Source organism: Tiliqua scincoides, chromosome 1, assembly GCF_035046505.1.
Source record: "Tiliqua scincoides isolate rTilSci1 chromosome 1, rTilSci1.hap2, whole genome shotgun sequence".
In the NCBI taxonomy this organism is placed as follows: Eukaryota; Metazoa; Chordata; class Lepidosauria; order Squamata; family Scincidae; genus Tiliqua; species Tiliqua scincoides.
Window position 1 is genome coordinate 170,058,006 of NC_089821.1, and position 16,389 is coordinate 170,074,394.

General features: G+C 42.2%; 1 protein-coding gene across 1 annotated transcript; it reads right to left on the reverse strand.

Moving 5' to 3' along the window:
* Positions 1-347: 347 nt before the first annotated feature.
* On the reverse strand, positions 348-11,634 carry LOC136663683 (glutathione S-transferase-like). The gene is made up of 7 exons (XM_066640539.1): positions 11,465-11,634; positions 7,111-7,250; positions 5,372-5,423; positions 4,795-4,927; positions 2,511-2,652; positions 1,779-1,910; positions 348-954 (listed from the first exon to the last, which is right to left on the reverse strand). Exons 2-7 carry the CDS (start codon positions 7,195-7,197, stop codon positions 832-834), a joined length of 669 nt encoding a protein of 222 aa, XP_066496636.1. The 5' UTR covers positions 7,198-7,250; positions 11,465-11,634; the 3' UTR covers positions 348-831.
* Positions 11,635-16,389: the final 4,755 nt, after the last annotated feature.

The following is a 16,389-nucleotide window of genomic DNA, read 5'->3' on the forward strand; positions in this document are numbered from 1 at the left end:
ATGAAGAACCTAATCCAGAAAACACACAAGCATCCATTCTTGACTTGAAGCAGGCTTAGGCCATGATCCAAAGCATCCTTATTTAGACGTACCCTATTTGGAGGATCATTAGGAATATGTTTGGAATTTTGGCCATTATTACATTAAATAAATGGAACAGGCATTCTGATCTCTCATTTTGTTGGAAGATATTCAGCCCTCCCATCCCAGTTTCCCCTCCCACCTTTCCCCTGCCCCTAGAGGCACTCTGGAAACTGCCTCTGAGGCAGTTTGCACACAGTTTGCACACAGAGGCAGAAATTACCAGACACTACCAAAAAAAACCTGTACATCTCTCTCTCTCTCTTTAAGAATTAATTGTATTTAATTGTTAAGACAATTATCCTTTGTAATGATTGCATTATTACAGAGTAAAAGTGTCATGCGATAAGGAAACCAGAAGCAAATAATCCATGGTAACTTCTGTTCTAAATTTTACCAACATAACCAGCATTCACATTTTATGGGTTAAAGGCAGATTCTGCCATACTCATGAAGAAGAAATGTGCAGTAGTGAGTGGTAGAATACCAGTGATTCATTGTCCCCTGGGTGACTGAGTAATGTCTAAACGAGACCCTAGCAGCTTTACAAAAATTTTCACGTACTTTATGTATCTTGGCATTCTAACATTTTCAAAAAAAGTTTCAGAAACAATAAAGCTAAGAGGAACTGTGATACTTGACATTAATCTTTCACAAAACAGGCCATTGAGTGAGTAGTGTATGTGAACAAGCAGTGTTGATCAGGTCGCCTTATGCTGACATTTTCGGTTATCTTCACAGCTGATGTTTTCAGAAGCTGAAAATCTTCTTAACCTGTGCAACATACTTGTCATCTGGTGGGGCTTTTCTCTGACTTCCTGGCTGCAAGAATTTCTTAATATTGGGGGTGTTGCTTATTCTTGCTTTGAAGGCCTAGATTACAAAAGAAAAAGCCCATCAAAGAAAAATATACCGACATAGATAAATTTACATAAAAAGCAGTTTGGGTGTTTCCAGATCCGTTCTGAAAAAAAGGGGCTTCCAGCAATTTGCTACTTACCACATTGAGTGATGTTTAAAAACAAATGTTGTACTACCGTAATTTGACAGTGTTTTAAAATGGTAAGTCTATGGCAATCCTTTAGTATACAGAAATGGTTAATTGTGTGAGAAATGGCTCTCAAGAGGTACATGTAATTTGAAGAAACATGATATAGCCACTGTGCTGAAGCTTCCGTGACTGCCTCCCCACCACTGGATGCAGTGCATGCCCCATTGGCACAGCTGCACAGGCATTGGAAAATTGGATTGGGGCCTCATTGTGGTCCTCTCCAACCACAAGCTTTTGCCTGGTGCAAGATTTGTTGGGGTTGTGCTGGTTGCAGGTCTGGCAGATGCCATCTCATCTCTGGGGCCTTTATTTCTGATAGCAGTAGTAGGCCCAATAGCAGCATTCCTAACAGCAACAATTCTTTCAGAGTCATGAAATACAACTGGATACGTTGGTAGTGTGAGCTCTATTTTTTTTTTCTGTTAGCAAATGAAGATTCCTATCAAGGAATTCAACTGCAATGAATTCTCTAGTCAGTCACCTATGAAAAGGTCTGTGATTGTGTGACAAGCCAATTGGAACTTAGAGTCTTCCTTGGAAGTACCTTTTCATTCATCAACACCCTGTATTAAAAGTGGCATAGATCATGTTTACATGCAACCATATTGAAAAATTAGGCAACTTGTCACATCACCATTTTGCTCACCTGCAGCAGAGGAAATTTAGAGAGACTATCAGACTTCAGCTCCTCCACCATTAGAATAGCTTCAATCAGCTGTACATCTGCAAAGCTCAAGTGGTTACCAACAAGGAAATCTTGTCCATGGTCTTTTAAAACCTATGATACATGGGGGGAAAAGTTAGATCAGTTCTGAAGGTGTATGGAAGAGTCATCACCAAAAATCATAAAGACAAGGTTCAGCAGGGGCTGATGGGGGTGAAGCCATAGCCCAGTGGCAGACCCTGTGCCTGCAGAGAAGCCCACTCCCTGACCTGCCCAGGTACTAGGGCTGGGAAAGACCTGTCGGAAATTCTGGAAAGCTGATGCTGCTCAGTGTAGACAGTGCTGAGCTAGATGGACCAAACAGTTGATGAAAGAAATCTGTATTTCTTGTGGGACCAACTGCGTGACATTAACATATGATCCACTTAGTTTTTTCATTTAAATATATATTTTGCACAGTTGCATGTGCACATATGCATTCTATAGCAACCCTACTACATTTTGAGTAGCTATGACACTATGCACAACAGCACTTAAACATTTCAGTACTTCTATATGATTCTGATGCTGCAGAACCATGGACTTTTCCCAATTTCAAGCTTTGTGCCAAGGCTCAGCAAGAGCAACCATTCTGCATTTTCCACTTTCCTGCATTGACAGTCATGTAATGTCATATTGCTGCACAATGTATGTTTCTCTGCCCCACTCACTTACCTTTTCATAAACTGGAAAATATCTAGTTGTGGCTCTCTCAATGATTAAGGCCAATTGCTTTTGTTTGTCCTCAATGGGTTGGAAAGGGAGCAACATTATCATCCCCATTAGATCAGTTGTTCCTTCCACATACATGTCAATCCTAGAAGAAGATATTATCACAATTACTTTTATTCTGTTAATTTTTATTGGTTTACGTTATTTTGATTGATTCTACGAGGACATTACTAAAAAGAAATTGCTTGTGTACAAAGATGATTCACTACCATTGAAATTAATGCTTAGTCATAACTAACTTTCTTAGGGCACAATCCTAATCAACTTTCTAGCACTGGCATAGCTGTGCCAGTGGGGCATGTGCTGTAACCTGCAGTTTGGGGGGGCAGTCATGGAGGCCTCCTCAAAGTAGGGCAATGTTTGTTCCCCTACCTCAGAGTTGCATTGCCCTTAAATCCATGCTGGAAAATTGGTTAGGATTGCGGCCTTAGGGTAAGAATCCCTGTTATTTTTTTAAATAGGCAATGAGCACAACCCTTTGTAGGACTATGTCTACACCCTTTTAATGTACTGTACATCCAACTTCAAGGCAGACAATGTGAATAAACCATGATTGTCACAGCTTCAGGAGGCTGTAATAGTGAGTGGAGTAATGACAAGCAGAAGGTGGTGCATTGCTCGCCTTCCACCAATGCTCTACTCAAAAATCATAGCTTTCCAATGTTGTTTTTCATTTATAAAGTTCCAATTTCATAACATGCATTTGCAGTTTGCCCTTCATACCATAGTTTTTCTATCACTATGCTTTATTATTGTAATGTTACCATATAGCATGTTTGGCCAGTGGCATTGCTAGGGTTGTGTGGGACGCACTGGATGACGTGCAAAGGGGGAGTGACTCCACTACTGGCCAAAATTGTGAAATCTTGGTATTTTTGAATAATACCACCATGTTATATATCATTCAATGCATAATGTCATGCAGAATGCAATGAAACAAACCACCTTGAAATATCTCTATTCTATCAAAAGTTATAGCCAAAAAACCAGCTCTGGTGGGGTAATGGTGCATCCCCATGTGTACTGTCTGGGGTGTTGGCCTGCCCACTGCATGGGAGGAGGTGCATTATGGGGGTGACGCGCTGACCTCCCACACAAGGTGACACAAACCCTAATGACACCACTGTGTTCAGCTGCCCATCAAAGTCTCTGCTTGATGAGTTAGCATTTCATCAGACATGCAATATAATTTTCAGACCTTTATAATTCTGAGCAGCTTAAAGGGTATGGAACGACATCCCAAATCAGAACCCAGGGTGAGAAGTTCTTGTGTGCTTGGGGCCTCTCATTCATTTCAATGGAAGGGAAGCTCTATGCCCTAATATTTTTTGGTCTGCTGCTCCCCCGTCTCTTCACTGAATGGGGAAGCCCTTGTGGATAGGGGAATTTCCATGAACTTCAGGATTCCTATAAAGGATCACTGGAGAGGTAGAACTAATTCATGGAAAAGGATCAGTCAGTCAAGTAAGGAATGGGTCACCAGAATTTGTCATTCTACTTGGTATCTCCTGAGATCCTTATCCAGTTTCATATCTGTAGGAGGAGTGTTAGAAAGCATGTGTACTTAGCAATCTTTGGCAAAGAAACAATCACAAAGGTCATTTTGCTGCTTGTACAAGGTCAGGGCCCTTCAGACTCCAGCATGCGGGCCAGGTCTGGAACCCTTCCAAACCTTTTCCTGCATGACCACCACTTACCGTTCTAGGGAGAAGCCGTGACAAAGTGTTGCAGTTTGCCCCATTCCTCTTCACATCCAGCTTCTAATCAGAAATTTAGGCGCAAAACCTGCTGGGGTGTCAGAGGCCAGAAGCAGCTGGACGCAAAGAGGAATGGGGGCAAACGGAGGTGCTTTGTCATGGCTCCCCCGTGGAACGGTAAGCACCAACCACGCTGGAGAAGCCTTTGTGGGCGTGCAGTGGTCTCCACTTTGGAGACCACTCTAGACCACTGTTCTAGACAGAAACTCATCCTCTGCAGAAGAGTTCCAGCCTTATACTATATAAAGCTTTTCCTTCCTATATAACTGTATTATGTGTTTAACTGGGAAGTACATTGTGGGATATACAGCATCTCTTGAATACAGAGATGCAGAAGATATTTTAGAATTCACATCATACAGTTCGTACTTGTAGCTTAACTGAAAGTAGAAAAGATGTTTCTAGTGCAGATAACAAGTCTATGATAACATCTACGTTTTAGTAAGGTAAGTGTGACCAAGACACAGTACAATGCTTTCTCCTTGAGGTCCTTCCCATGGAGATTGTATTTTGCTGCAATGTAGTTGAGGATAGCTCGGGACTGCACCATCTTCATCCCATCAATTTCCACCATGGGCACTTGCTGAAACAGCAGGAATCCATCTTTTGAAAGAAAAATTTAAAAGCATCATTCAATATTCACACAAGCTAAAACGGAACAAGGTTTTCATTTAACATTTCAGATTGACCCAGTCTGCGTCCTACGAAACCCAAAATGCAAGCGTTATGATCTCCAACTCACATCACAACTTAATTTCCTTGCAGAGCAACTTTCCTATTAGTTTTGATTTTGAGTTTTATTTGAAAGCTTTCTTGCAAGCCTCCTTGTCTTTATTATAATACAGAAAGTAGGATAAAAGTTTTAGAAATAAAATATAGTGGCTTAGTAGATTTTTTTATTTAAAGAATTAATAATGGATAATTATTATCAATAAAGCATGGATTCCTATAATTGATTAATATTATTGATTATAATTAGTACAATGTAATTAATAAAAATTAACCCACCCCTATTTAAAAATACGATCTCCTCACCCACAGACTTACCACTACGCAATTTTTCCAAGTCTTCTTTTGTTTGTATAAATTGTTCTTCAAACTGAAACACAGCAGAAGAACAAAATGTTTTCCCTTGTTAGACATAGATTATCTTGAAAAGAACCATTCATGGATACATGCCTTTTTGCCATCATTTAAAGCAGCTGATGCTTCTTGAAATATTTTGCAACACTACAAGATACAATATGACCTTAAAGTTTCATTTCTCCCATGTTTTACATTGATTTGCTTTATTTATTTATGACAGTAGGACGCTGGGATGAAAATGGGCTCCTTGTACAAATCGTGCTTGAACAATACACAATACGGAGTTTCTTTACCAGTTTCAGAGTGCAGATCAACCACCCTATTCAAAGGATCAGGGAACTGTAAATAACCTCTAAACAGTTCAACTCACTGAACCAACCAGACCGACATTTCCTAAACATTTCTCATGCTTTTCTTTCTCTAATCGTAAACTCAACTATTTTTACATTTCATTGTCATCAATACATTTCAACGTTACTGTTATAAGTCAACTTATCGACAGTATTGTTAAAATGAATGGAAAATTGCTGTGTTCTATAATGCCTTGTAATATTCCATGCTACATTAATGGACTCTTTTCCCTCAGTGAGGAGATAAGACTGGAAGTATGTAGTTATTCATTGAATTGGTGGTATATAATCAGGAAGCTTGCTTCCTGCAAACTACTGTATTATTTTATTGCAACACTCCTGTTCTTTTCATAGGGCTTAGGCATGAGACTTCAGTCGTATCTGTGTCTCCCACAATGCTTACTACCATCCTTACTGGTTTCCAACAGCTCATTATGAAGTGACCTCCTAAGCACTTCTCGTGCAAATTGAGATTTAGGCGCAATCACCCCTGTAATTCTTCCATTGCAATCAATGGGAATTGGAAGCGTCACAGTTCAATCCTATACACAGGTTTGGGCTGATGTGCAGAAGCATTTGCGACAGCAGAACAAAGTTCTGCTATTGCAAAATAGCTGCTGACAGCTCTGATGGTGGCCATTTTGGGAGCACTTCCACAAGAAGCTGCAGTGCTATGTATCCACTGATGGACCCCGCCACACCCACCAGACCAGATAAGGAAGGGTCAGGGGTGGGGAGGGGGAGTAGAAGAGGTCAGGGAGGCTGCAGGAGCGGGTGGATTTGGCAGCAATGGCACACACCAGATCCTATTCCCTCTTTCACAGACTCCCAACCCTTCTTCTCCTCCAACTTGTGCCAGCTATTGAGTGCAGCAGGTCCAAGAATACCCACTGTAGAGCAGGACGCTGACGGAGGAGTAAGAGGAAATAGTTCTGAAGCCTCCCAATCTACGACTACTCCCCTTGCTGAATACAGTGCACTCCTTTTTGGTGTGGCTGCACCATCAGGCGGGAAAGATTAGGATTGGACTGTTAATGCATGATACTCTAAGCTTTGAAATCATTTAGGGTAGATGCCAGGAACAAATTATTGGAACAATGTAATAACCTAAAGGTTAGTGCCCTAAAGATTAGGACACAGGGGTGAGCTGCTGGGACGGGATTTATTCATTATTAAAGTATATTCCTGCTCAGAAGCAGGTTTGTGCTCTGCATTTCACATGTAAGCTAGGCCCAGTATACATGAGATTCTGCACAGATTACAAGTGAAAAAACTTATTTGCAGAAGAAGCCACTCTTTTCAGCCATCAGTTCATTCATCCTCTCCCCCCCCCCCCCACTGCCCACAAACCTCAACTCCGGCTACTGCAAGCAACCAGCGGATGGATTCCATCTTCCCTCTCCCCTGGACATAGTAAAGTTTGGGTTTTGCAGTCATCTTTCAAGCTGTCTTGTAGTCAGGTACGGCACAGAACAGTATTAAGTAATGTCCTGATGCAGAGGTGGGAGAAAAACAAAGACAAAAAGGTTATGGCTCAAACCAAGTGCAGCAGAGTAACAATGGGAACTAAATAGTCCAAAGCTCAAACGGGTAACAGAAGGAGTTTCCATGAAGGGACCTTGAGAAGGGAATGGAATGCTATTTCTTAGTAGTGCTCCTGGTGCTTTCTGGGTAAGCAGGATAATTCTGCACCACTTTTCCCCAAGGGTTTCCTCATGTCTTGGCCAGCTTTCCTTGTTCGTGCTTTTGTTTGCCATGCAACTGCTAATGGTACAGGAGCCTTCCTAGAGAAAAAGTTGTGATCTAAACTGCGAATAGTCATTTTCAGCGTTTGCTAATAACGTGTCTACTGGAGATTCTTAGCCCTCTCACTAAGCTATATTCCCATAGCTTCAGTGGGAAGAAGGTGAAGCATGTGAAAATTCAAATGAGTTACATTTGCATTTCTATTTCTTTGACCATGGATTTACAAAGCCTATGTACACAATGAAGAGCCACTGAAAATCATTCTTTTCCCCCCAATGCGTTACTTACTGTGTATGTTTGCATTTAGAATTTGAAAAGTCTTCTATCTCAGAACAGCTGCACAATCCTATGCATGTCTACTCCAGAAATATGTCCCATTGAATACTATGAAACTTACTCCAAGGTAATGATTGCAGCCTTAGTATGGCAGCTGATCCTACAGCAACAAGCTATTCACCTAGGGAGTGGTTCTCACACTTTTTTGACTGGCATCTCCCTTGACCTACTGGGCCACTGGCCGCGGCTCCCTAATAGGCTACACTCTTATACATTATATAGGGCAGTGGATTTTTTGAGAGGATTCCACAGCTCCCCTGGCTGGTTTCCGTGGATCCCCAGTGAGCCAGAGCTCACAGTTTGGGAAACAGTGACCTAGGAGAGACATCCATGGCAAAGACTACTTTCCCAATCTAGCTGACACAAATGCACATTTTGGTGAGCTGAGAGTGGAACGATAACAGAAGGTTGTCTGGCTGTTAAGCCCTTTACAGACATGGCTTATGACAGAGAAGCATCTCGAGGTGGCTATGACACGGCCATCTGATAGAGGCTCTATTGGTTGTACATGCCACAAGAGATATGCCTCTACCATCACTACAACCACAGAAAATCTGCTTCATCATTGCTTGGTCAAGGCCAGGGAAGTTGAAGATTAATTTGCAAGAGGGGTGTTGCAACACTTTATGTTAATAAATGTTTGATTGAAATGACTAACTGGATACAGTCTGTCAGCAACATCAGTCACTCTGGTAGGACTCCTAAGCATTCTAAAGCTTCCAAATAGACAGACATTCTATGGGTTCAGTATTCTCCACTTCTGCAACTCTATGCCAGGAAAATAGGGTTTTTGTATTTCTGCCCAGGTTGCTGCTGCTGAAGGCACAAAGCACTGTCTACTAAGCAGCAAGTCCCATTAGAGCCAATGTGGCTTGCTCCCAGGCAAAAGTAGATTGCAGCCTTGTTATTACCTGGGAGTAAGGTCCACTGAAATAAATGAGACTAACTTCTGGCAAAGTGCAGTCTTGGAAAAATGCAATGGTGCTGCTGTCTACTTTGAAGTCTGCCCTAGTCCAAAGCCAACATGTTACACAACAGGGGTTGAAAGAATATTGGAATCTAACTATCTCTGAATGATAAGCAGCAGTGTCTTTTGAACCATGAACATTGCAGTTTATGTGAACCACAATGCTATTTGCCAGCTGACTGAAGGAGATAAAAGTTACCCCAAAAGCAGTTCAGTGACTGCTTACATACTGTAATTCCATTGACTTTTGACAAACTACTTCTAAGTGCCCATAACAACTTCAGAGAGGTATGGATGTGGGATAAAGCCACTCTTTCTCTAAAAACACCTATAAAATGTTTTCTAGTTCAAATTTGCTGCTGATTAAAAATGTTAAGGCATGGGGAAAGATACAATTATGAAAGTTTTGAAAGCCTTCCACAGTTTTCTGCAGAGCTACTCTGAGCACAGAAAGGGATGGGCCTGTAGCCTTCTGCCACTGCCTTTGTGATCTTTATTCCTGATCTCAGTTTTTTGTCTCTGGAATGGCTGGAAAATAGATGTTACTTCTGAATTGGTTGCTGACCAATCTATAGTTTGGCATATTTCAGTGTAACTTTTGCAATACTGCCCTTTGAGTTTAAATATGACCATAAGGTTATTGAACTGATACTGAGGATGTTGCAACTAGATTGGCAACTTCTGAACTGATATGGGTGGCTGTGTCATTTGAAGCAGCTTGCCATGTGCTGTGCAAGCATTAGCGAAGTGATAATGGCTATCTCCATGCTCAAAAAGTCAGCAGCTGTTAGAAGCACAAAAACAGACCTTGCTGCAAGCCTAACCACACTTTCCTGAGAGTAAGCCCCACTGAACAAGATAGGACTTACTTCTGAGTAGACCTAGTTAGGATTGTGCCCTGGATTGATTTGTCATTCAGTTGACCCTTGTTGCAACAGAGTAAATCTTTCCATTAGAAAGATTAGAAAGATAGTGGAAATATTTTTTTTGTAGTTGTTCCCCCCCACCCCCCTTTAAGTTAAAGACTGTTTGCTAAGAGAGAGTTTTCTTTAAGCATTTAAATGTTAAAAAGTGGGAGTCAGATATTCTATTGATGGTTTATCTGGTTTGATTTTTAATCTTCAGGGATTTTTATCTTAAACCACCAGTTTGAACATATTATCAACTTTTTATATGAATTAAAAAACAAGAACCGTAATATATAAAAATGGGTCAATTTTAAAACACTAAGGGCACAATCCTAGCCAACATTCCAGCACTGGCATAGCTGTGCCAGTGGGGCATGTGCTGCATCCTGCATTGGGGGGTGGGGGCAGTCACAGAGGCCTCCTCAAGTTAAGGTAATGTTTGTTCCCCTGCCTCAGAGTTGCATTGTGCTTACCTCAGTCTGGAAAGTTAGTTAGGATTGTGCCCTTAAACAAATTTCTGAGGTCCCAGTCCTATCCAACTTTCCAGCACTGTTGCAGCTGCATTGCAGCCTGGGGATAAGGGAACAAATTTTCCTTACCTTGAGGAGGTCTCTGTGACTGCCACTCCACCAAAGGATGCAGTGCACGCCCCATTGGCACTGCTGCACCGCCCTGGAAAATTGGATAGGATGGGGCCCTGAGACAGTGTCAAAGCATCTATCATTTCTTAGCAATGCAAATATAAGATGAATCAGGCTTTGCGCAAGTTACAGCTACAACTCTATACACACTTTCCTGGAAGCAAATGCCTTTGAAAGCAAAGGCACTTACTTCAGAGTAGACATGTATAGGCTGTACTACTGTAATTTTCTAGCTGGAGATTTTATTGTCAGTTAGGCTTGTTTGTCATTTTTTTTCCTAGCAGCATGATAGAAAAAATTCACAGCTAAAACTTTCTCCTTGCTCTGCATCTCTGGCAGGGCAGTGATGAGAAAGTCTCACCTGTTGAACTTCTAGCTGCTTTGCAGCTTTGGATAACACAGGAACCTTTCCAGAAAGAAGGTAATCCAAATGCCCCCCTTCTTGATGTGTAATTAAGGGAAGTTTATACTCAAGGAATGCTTGAATTAAGCAGGCTTTCTCACCTGCCGCTCTGAACTAATCCTGCACATGATTCAGCCCACAGCATGCCTCATTCATGTAACTCCTCTGATACAGAATAAATACCAGAATGGTGGCAATCAAATGGGTTTTATCCACTCCTGCTGTTGCTCTCTATGGTTGCCAACCCTCCAGCCTTGGCATTAATCTGCGGGTGAGAATGGAAAGCCATCCTGGAGATTTCTGCAGGGCCATCAGGAATCTGCAATGTTATACCATGTTGGAAAAACAATCTCCAGGAATAGCTTCAATCAGAGTTGGCAATCCTTATGTCCGTGCTCTCTCTCACTCTCCCTCAGCCAGCATTTGAGTAGGAAAACAACCTCTGCAGTCAGTTACTGTTTTTTTCCAACTCACTGGAGCCTCTTCTCACTGTCAGCATGCTTTCATTTTGCTTCTGTTCTCTTTGCTCTGAAATCCCTGGCTCCCATGCTTCCTTCCTTGCAAGCACTGTACAGTAAAATGTAATCAAAATGCATTAATATGTATTAAACTATAAGGGAGTAAGAACCAAAAAACTTCACCCACCGCTTCTGTTTTCAATAACTTCCAGACGCTAGAGTGTACCGTATCAGTAAATACTCACCCCTGAATCCAAATCCTTCTCAGCTTCTTCTGAACAAAGAAACTGCACTCTGGCTTCCTTGCTCTGCCTTCTATGAAGACTCTCAAATGCTATTGTGTGATTCCTCCTACTTAAACTCAGTTTTTTGTACTTTGCCAACAAGTATCTGAAGACTCTTTCAGCCAGCCCTGTACAGGGGGAGGAGGAAATTCTCTGCAGTGTGTCAGTGCTCCAACAGTTAGAGCCTTCTCAAATTCCAGAGTGGTAAACCATGTTAGCCTACTACAGCAAACACACAGAAAAAGAGTACCTTGAAGACAAACTCTCTTGTAGCTTAAGCTTGATACGAGAAGTGTTCTTGTCGATTGGCAGATTATGAATACAGAGAAAAAAGTGGGGGAAAGCCCACAAATGCAAGAGTAGGTAACTAAGCATAAGTAGTGATCGGGTGGAGCAGAGTTCTGAGACTTTTCTTACTGAGGGGAGGTGATGTCACCGGCTAGAATGCTCAGGTACTGCCTTTGAAACTTTTTCAAAGGACCTGGGCTACATTTTGTCTAGGAGCAGATGTTAATGTCTAGGCCAGGGATATCAAACTCATTTCATACAGAGGGCCCAAGTTAGCATGCTTGATGCCCACTGAGGGCCGGAAGTGACATCATCAAACAGAAAGTGACATCATTAAGTAAACCAGGGGTATCCAAAGTTTTTGGCAAGAAGGCCACATTGTCTCGCTGACACTGTGTCTGGGGCCAGGGACAAAAAGCATTAATTTGCATTTCAAATTTGAATAAATTTACATACCTTTACATAAATGAATATATTAAAAATAACCTTATATGAATGAATGAAGGTCTTGCGATAGTTCACGGCTTATAAAAGGCCTTGCACAAAGTAAGGCTAGCCTTTCCTTTTCTGCCCCTACTGCATCACAGATGTGAAACAGCAAGCAGTGGAGGGAGCCCTCATCCCACAGCTCACCGAGAGGTCAAACAGTTGCCCTCACACTGAGAGCAGTTGCATGGGCCAGTGTGGGCTCCAACAAGTCTCCGGAGGGCCAGAGGCTCATTGGAGACTGGGAGCTCCCTGAGGGCCGCATTGAGAGGCCTTGAGGGCCACAAGTGGCCCCAGGGCTGGAGTTTGGGCACCCCTGAAGTAGGCGATGGCCAGAATTAAGCACTATGTTCTCAGAAAGAAACTCATTAGCTGCAAATGATAGAAGAGAAAATGGGCAAATCTTGTTCTTATTTTCAAGATATGAGAGCCCAATTATGAAGCTGGGATAGCCCAATTATAATGGGGGCCAGATAAATTACTTCCTTGGACCGCATTCAACCCATGGGCCTTATCTTTGACAGCCCTGGTCTAGGCCATCATCTTTCTCAAGGGCTACCTGAGAAACAGTATTTAAAAGATTTCTATGCCTGCTGAAGGACTCCAGGGAATTTAAAAGTTTTAAAGTACAATAATTCATAAAAGCAATAAAATTACAAAGCAAACAACTCATAAATCAATACAAAAGGGGAGCGAAGAATGAAACAAAATGAAACCAGCAAAGAATGAAACAAAATTCAGAAAGACAAGTCTAAATCAGGGATATGACCTCAGCCATTGTCCAGTTTTACCATCACCCCTGCCATGGCACACTATTGTAATAAAATTTTTAAAAAAAAGCCTTTAGTATGCAACTTGTTCAGCCTCCTTAAATGTGAAATGCGAAACTAACCCAGATCTATGTTTCGCCTCAGAAGACCTAAATTTGCAGCCAGTCCCTATAACCAGGAAAGTACTGAACAAATTCTCACACAGCCAGCATCACCCTGTTTTGCTTGAAATTAGAATTCAGATCCCTTTAATTCGCTCTACTCCCAGACCTAGATGGAACTTCCACAAAGCCAATTGGCCAAAATTTGTCAAAAATCTTGACAGGACTGTACAATGGATTTCACCTACAAGCCAACATTATCAAAGATTCTTGACGGTAATAATTGCTGCAGCAAAAAGAAACATCCCCCGAGGATTTAGACAAGAACACATCCCAGGATGGAATGAAGAGACGGAAGAACTTTATCAGAACTTCCTACATAGCGGTGACCCAGAGATTCTACATAGATTCGACCTTCTACATAGTCTGGACGCAGCCTGACACAAGAAATGGGAACAACTTACTTCATCATTAGATTTCAGCAAATCAAGCAGGAAAGCTTGGAGCCTTTTAAGGCAACTGGGTGGTGCTAGCCAACCTGCACGACAAATACCCAGTGTAACCCCTGATCAAGTAGCCTCTCAAGTTGTATCCCTTTCCAAAGCCCCAAGGGAGAAAGAGCACTCGACTACCATCAAGAGAGCCCTTATAGCTTTTGGCAGTCGTCCCAAACGCATTCCAAATTTTCACACCCGTTTTCAATCGATGAAGTCAACGCAGCTATCAGCAGTCTGAAGTGTGGCAAAGCCCCTGGCTTTCACGGCATCCATCGTAAGTTTTTCATACATTCTGGGAGACACACAAGGAAGTGGCTTGGCAAATTCTTCTCAGACATACTTTCAAGTGGATATCTTCCACTGGAATTTTAAAAAGCTAAAGTAATATCAGTTCTGAAACCCAGTAAACCTCAAGACAGAGTAGACACTTGTCGCCCAATTGCCCTTCTCAGCTCATGTTACAAACTTTTGGAGAAACTAATCATAAACAGGATTGGCCCTATAATAGATGAACACCTGCCTGTAGAACAAGCAGGCTTTCGATAAAATTGTAGCTGTGTTGACCAGGTGTTGAGCTTGACAAGCTATACTGAGGCTGGCTTTCAACGAGGTTTAAAAACTAGTTTATCAACCTAACTGAGAGACATAAGAACAGCCTGCTGGATCAGGCCATAGGCCCATCTTGTCCAACTTCCTGTATCTCACAATGGCCCACCAAATACCTCAGGGAGCACACAAGACAACAAGAGATCTGTGTCCTGGTGCCTTCCCTTGCATCTGGCATCCTGATGTAGCCCATTTCTAAAATCAGGGGGTTGCACATACACATCATGGCTTGTAACCCATAATGGATTTTTCCTCCAGAAATTTGTCCAATCCCCTCTTAAAGGCATCCAGGCAAGATGCCATCACCACAGGCTGTGGCAAGGAGTTCCACAGACAAACTACATGCTGAGTAAGGATATATTTTCTTTTGTCTGTCCTAACACTCCCAACACTCAATTTTAGTGGATGTCCCCTGGTTCTGCTGTTGTGTGAGAGGGTAAAGAGCATCTCTCTATCCACTCTGTCCATCCCTGCATAATTTTGTGTGTCTCAATCATGTCCCCCCTCAGAAGCCTCTTTTCTAGGCTGATGAGGCCCAAACGCTGTAGACTTTCCTCATAAGGAAGGTGCCCCAGACCAGTAATCATCTTAGGGCATAATACTAACCAGGTCTATTCAGAAGTAAGACCTATTGTGTTCAATGGGACTTACTCCCAGGAGAGTGAGGTTAGGATTGCAGCCTTAGTCACACTCTTTTGCACCTTTTCGATTTCATCTATGTCCTTTTTGAGATGTGGCGACCAGAACTGGATACAATACTCCAGGTGTGGCCTTACCATCAATTTGTACAACGGCATTATACATAGTATTAGCTGTTTTGTTCTCAATATCATTTCTAATGATCCCAAGCATAGAATTGGCCTTCTTTACTGCTGCCGCACATTGGGTCAACACTTTCATCGAGCTGCCCACAAGCACCCCAAGATCTCTCTCCTGTTCTGTCACAGACAGCTAAGAACCCATTAACCTATATATAAAGTTTTGGTTCTTTGCCCCAATGTGCATGACTTTACATTTACTTACATTGAAATACATCTGCCATTTTGCTGCCCATTCTGCCAGTTTGGAGAGATCCTTCTGGAGCTCCTCACAATCACTTCTGGTCTTCACCACTCAGAAAAGCTTCGTGTCATCTGCAAACTTAGCCATCTTGCTGCTCAACCTTGTCTCCAGGTCATTTATGAACAGGTTGAAAAGCACCGGTCCCAGGACAGATCCTTGGGGCACACCGCTTTTCACCTCTCTCTATTGTGAAAATTGCCCATTGACACCCACTCTCTGTTTCCTGGTCTTCAACCAGGTCTCAATCCAGGAGAGGACCTGCCCTCTAATTCCCTGACTGTGGAGTTTTTTCAGTAGCCTTTGGTGAGGGACCATGTTGAACACCTTCTGAAAGTCCAGTATATATATAATCCTAAAGTCCGTGGATATATAATGTGCACAGGTTCTCCTGCATCCACATGCCTGTTGATCTTTTCAAAGAATTCTAAAAGGTTCATGAGGCAAGACTTACCCTTACAGAAGCCATGCTGATTCTCCCTCAGCAAGGCTTATTTGTCTACATGTTTTCAGATTCTATCTTTGATGAGGCATTCCACCATCTTACCTGGAACAGATGTTAGGCTAACCAGCCTATCGTTTCCTGGGTCCCCCCTCCTTCCCTTTTTAAAGATTGGTATGACATTTGCTATCCTCCAATTCTCTGGCACCGTGGCCGTTTTTGGGGACAAGTTGCTTATTTCAGTCAAGAGATCAGCAACTTCATTCTTCAATTCCTTAATAACTCTTAGGTGGATGCCATCAGGACCTGGTGACTTATTGATCTTTAATTTGTCAATGAGGTCTGAAACATCTTCACTTTTAACCTCTATCTGACTTAATTCCTTGGTCAGGAGGGGCCGTTCGGGCAGTGGTATCTGCCCGAGGTCTTCTGCTGTGAAGACAGATGCAAATAACTCATTTAATTTCTCTGCCATCTCTAAGTCTCCTTTTATCTCCTCTTTCCTCCCTCACCATCCAGAGGGCCAACCACTTCTCTGCCAGTTTTCCTCCTTCTAACATATTTGAAGAAGCTCTTGCCATCTGACAGTTCTGATTGGTTCTAATAAAGTTGCAACCAGACTGTGGCATTGGAATGT

What these genes read in the sequence shown, in the direction of transcription:
- LOC136663683 (XM_066640539.1), bottom strand. Translation starts at nt 7,197, where the DNA reads ATGACTGCAAAACCCAAACTTTACTATGTCCAGGGGAGAGGGAAGATG. An exon ending in TTGCAGTAGCCGGAGTTGAG is followed by an intron (nt 5,424 to 7,110) that starts GTTTGTGGGCAG and finishes GCTGTGTTTCAG; the next exon opens with TTTGAAGAACAATTTATACA. An exon ending in CTTGGAAAAATTGCGTAGTG is followed by an intron (nt 4,928 to 5,371) that starts GTAAGTCTGTGG and finishes TTCTTTCAAAAG; the next exon opens with ATGGATTCCTGCTGTTTCAG.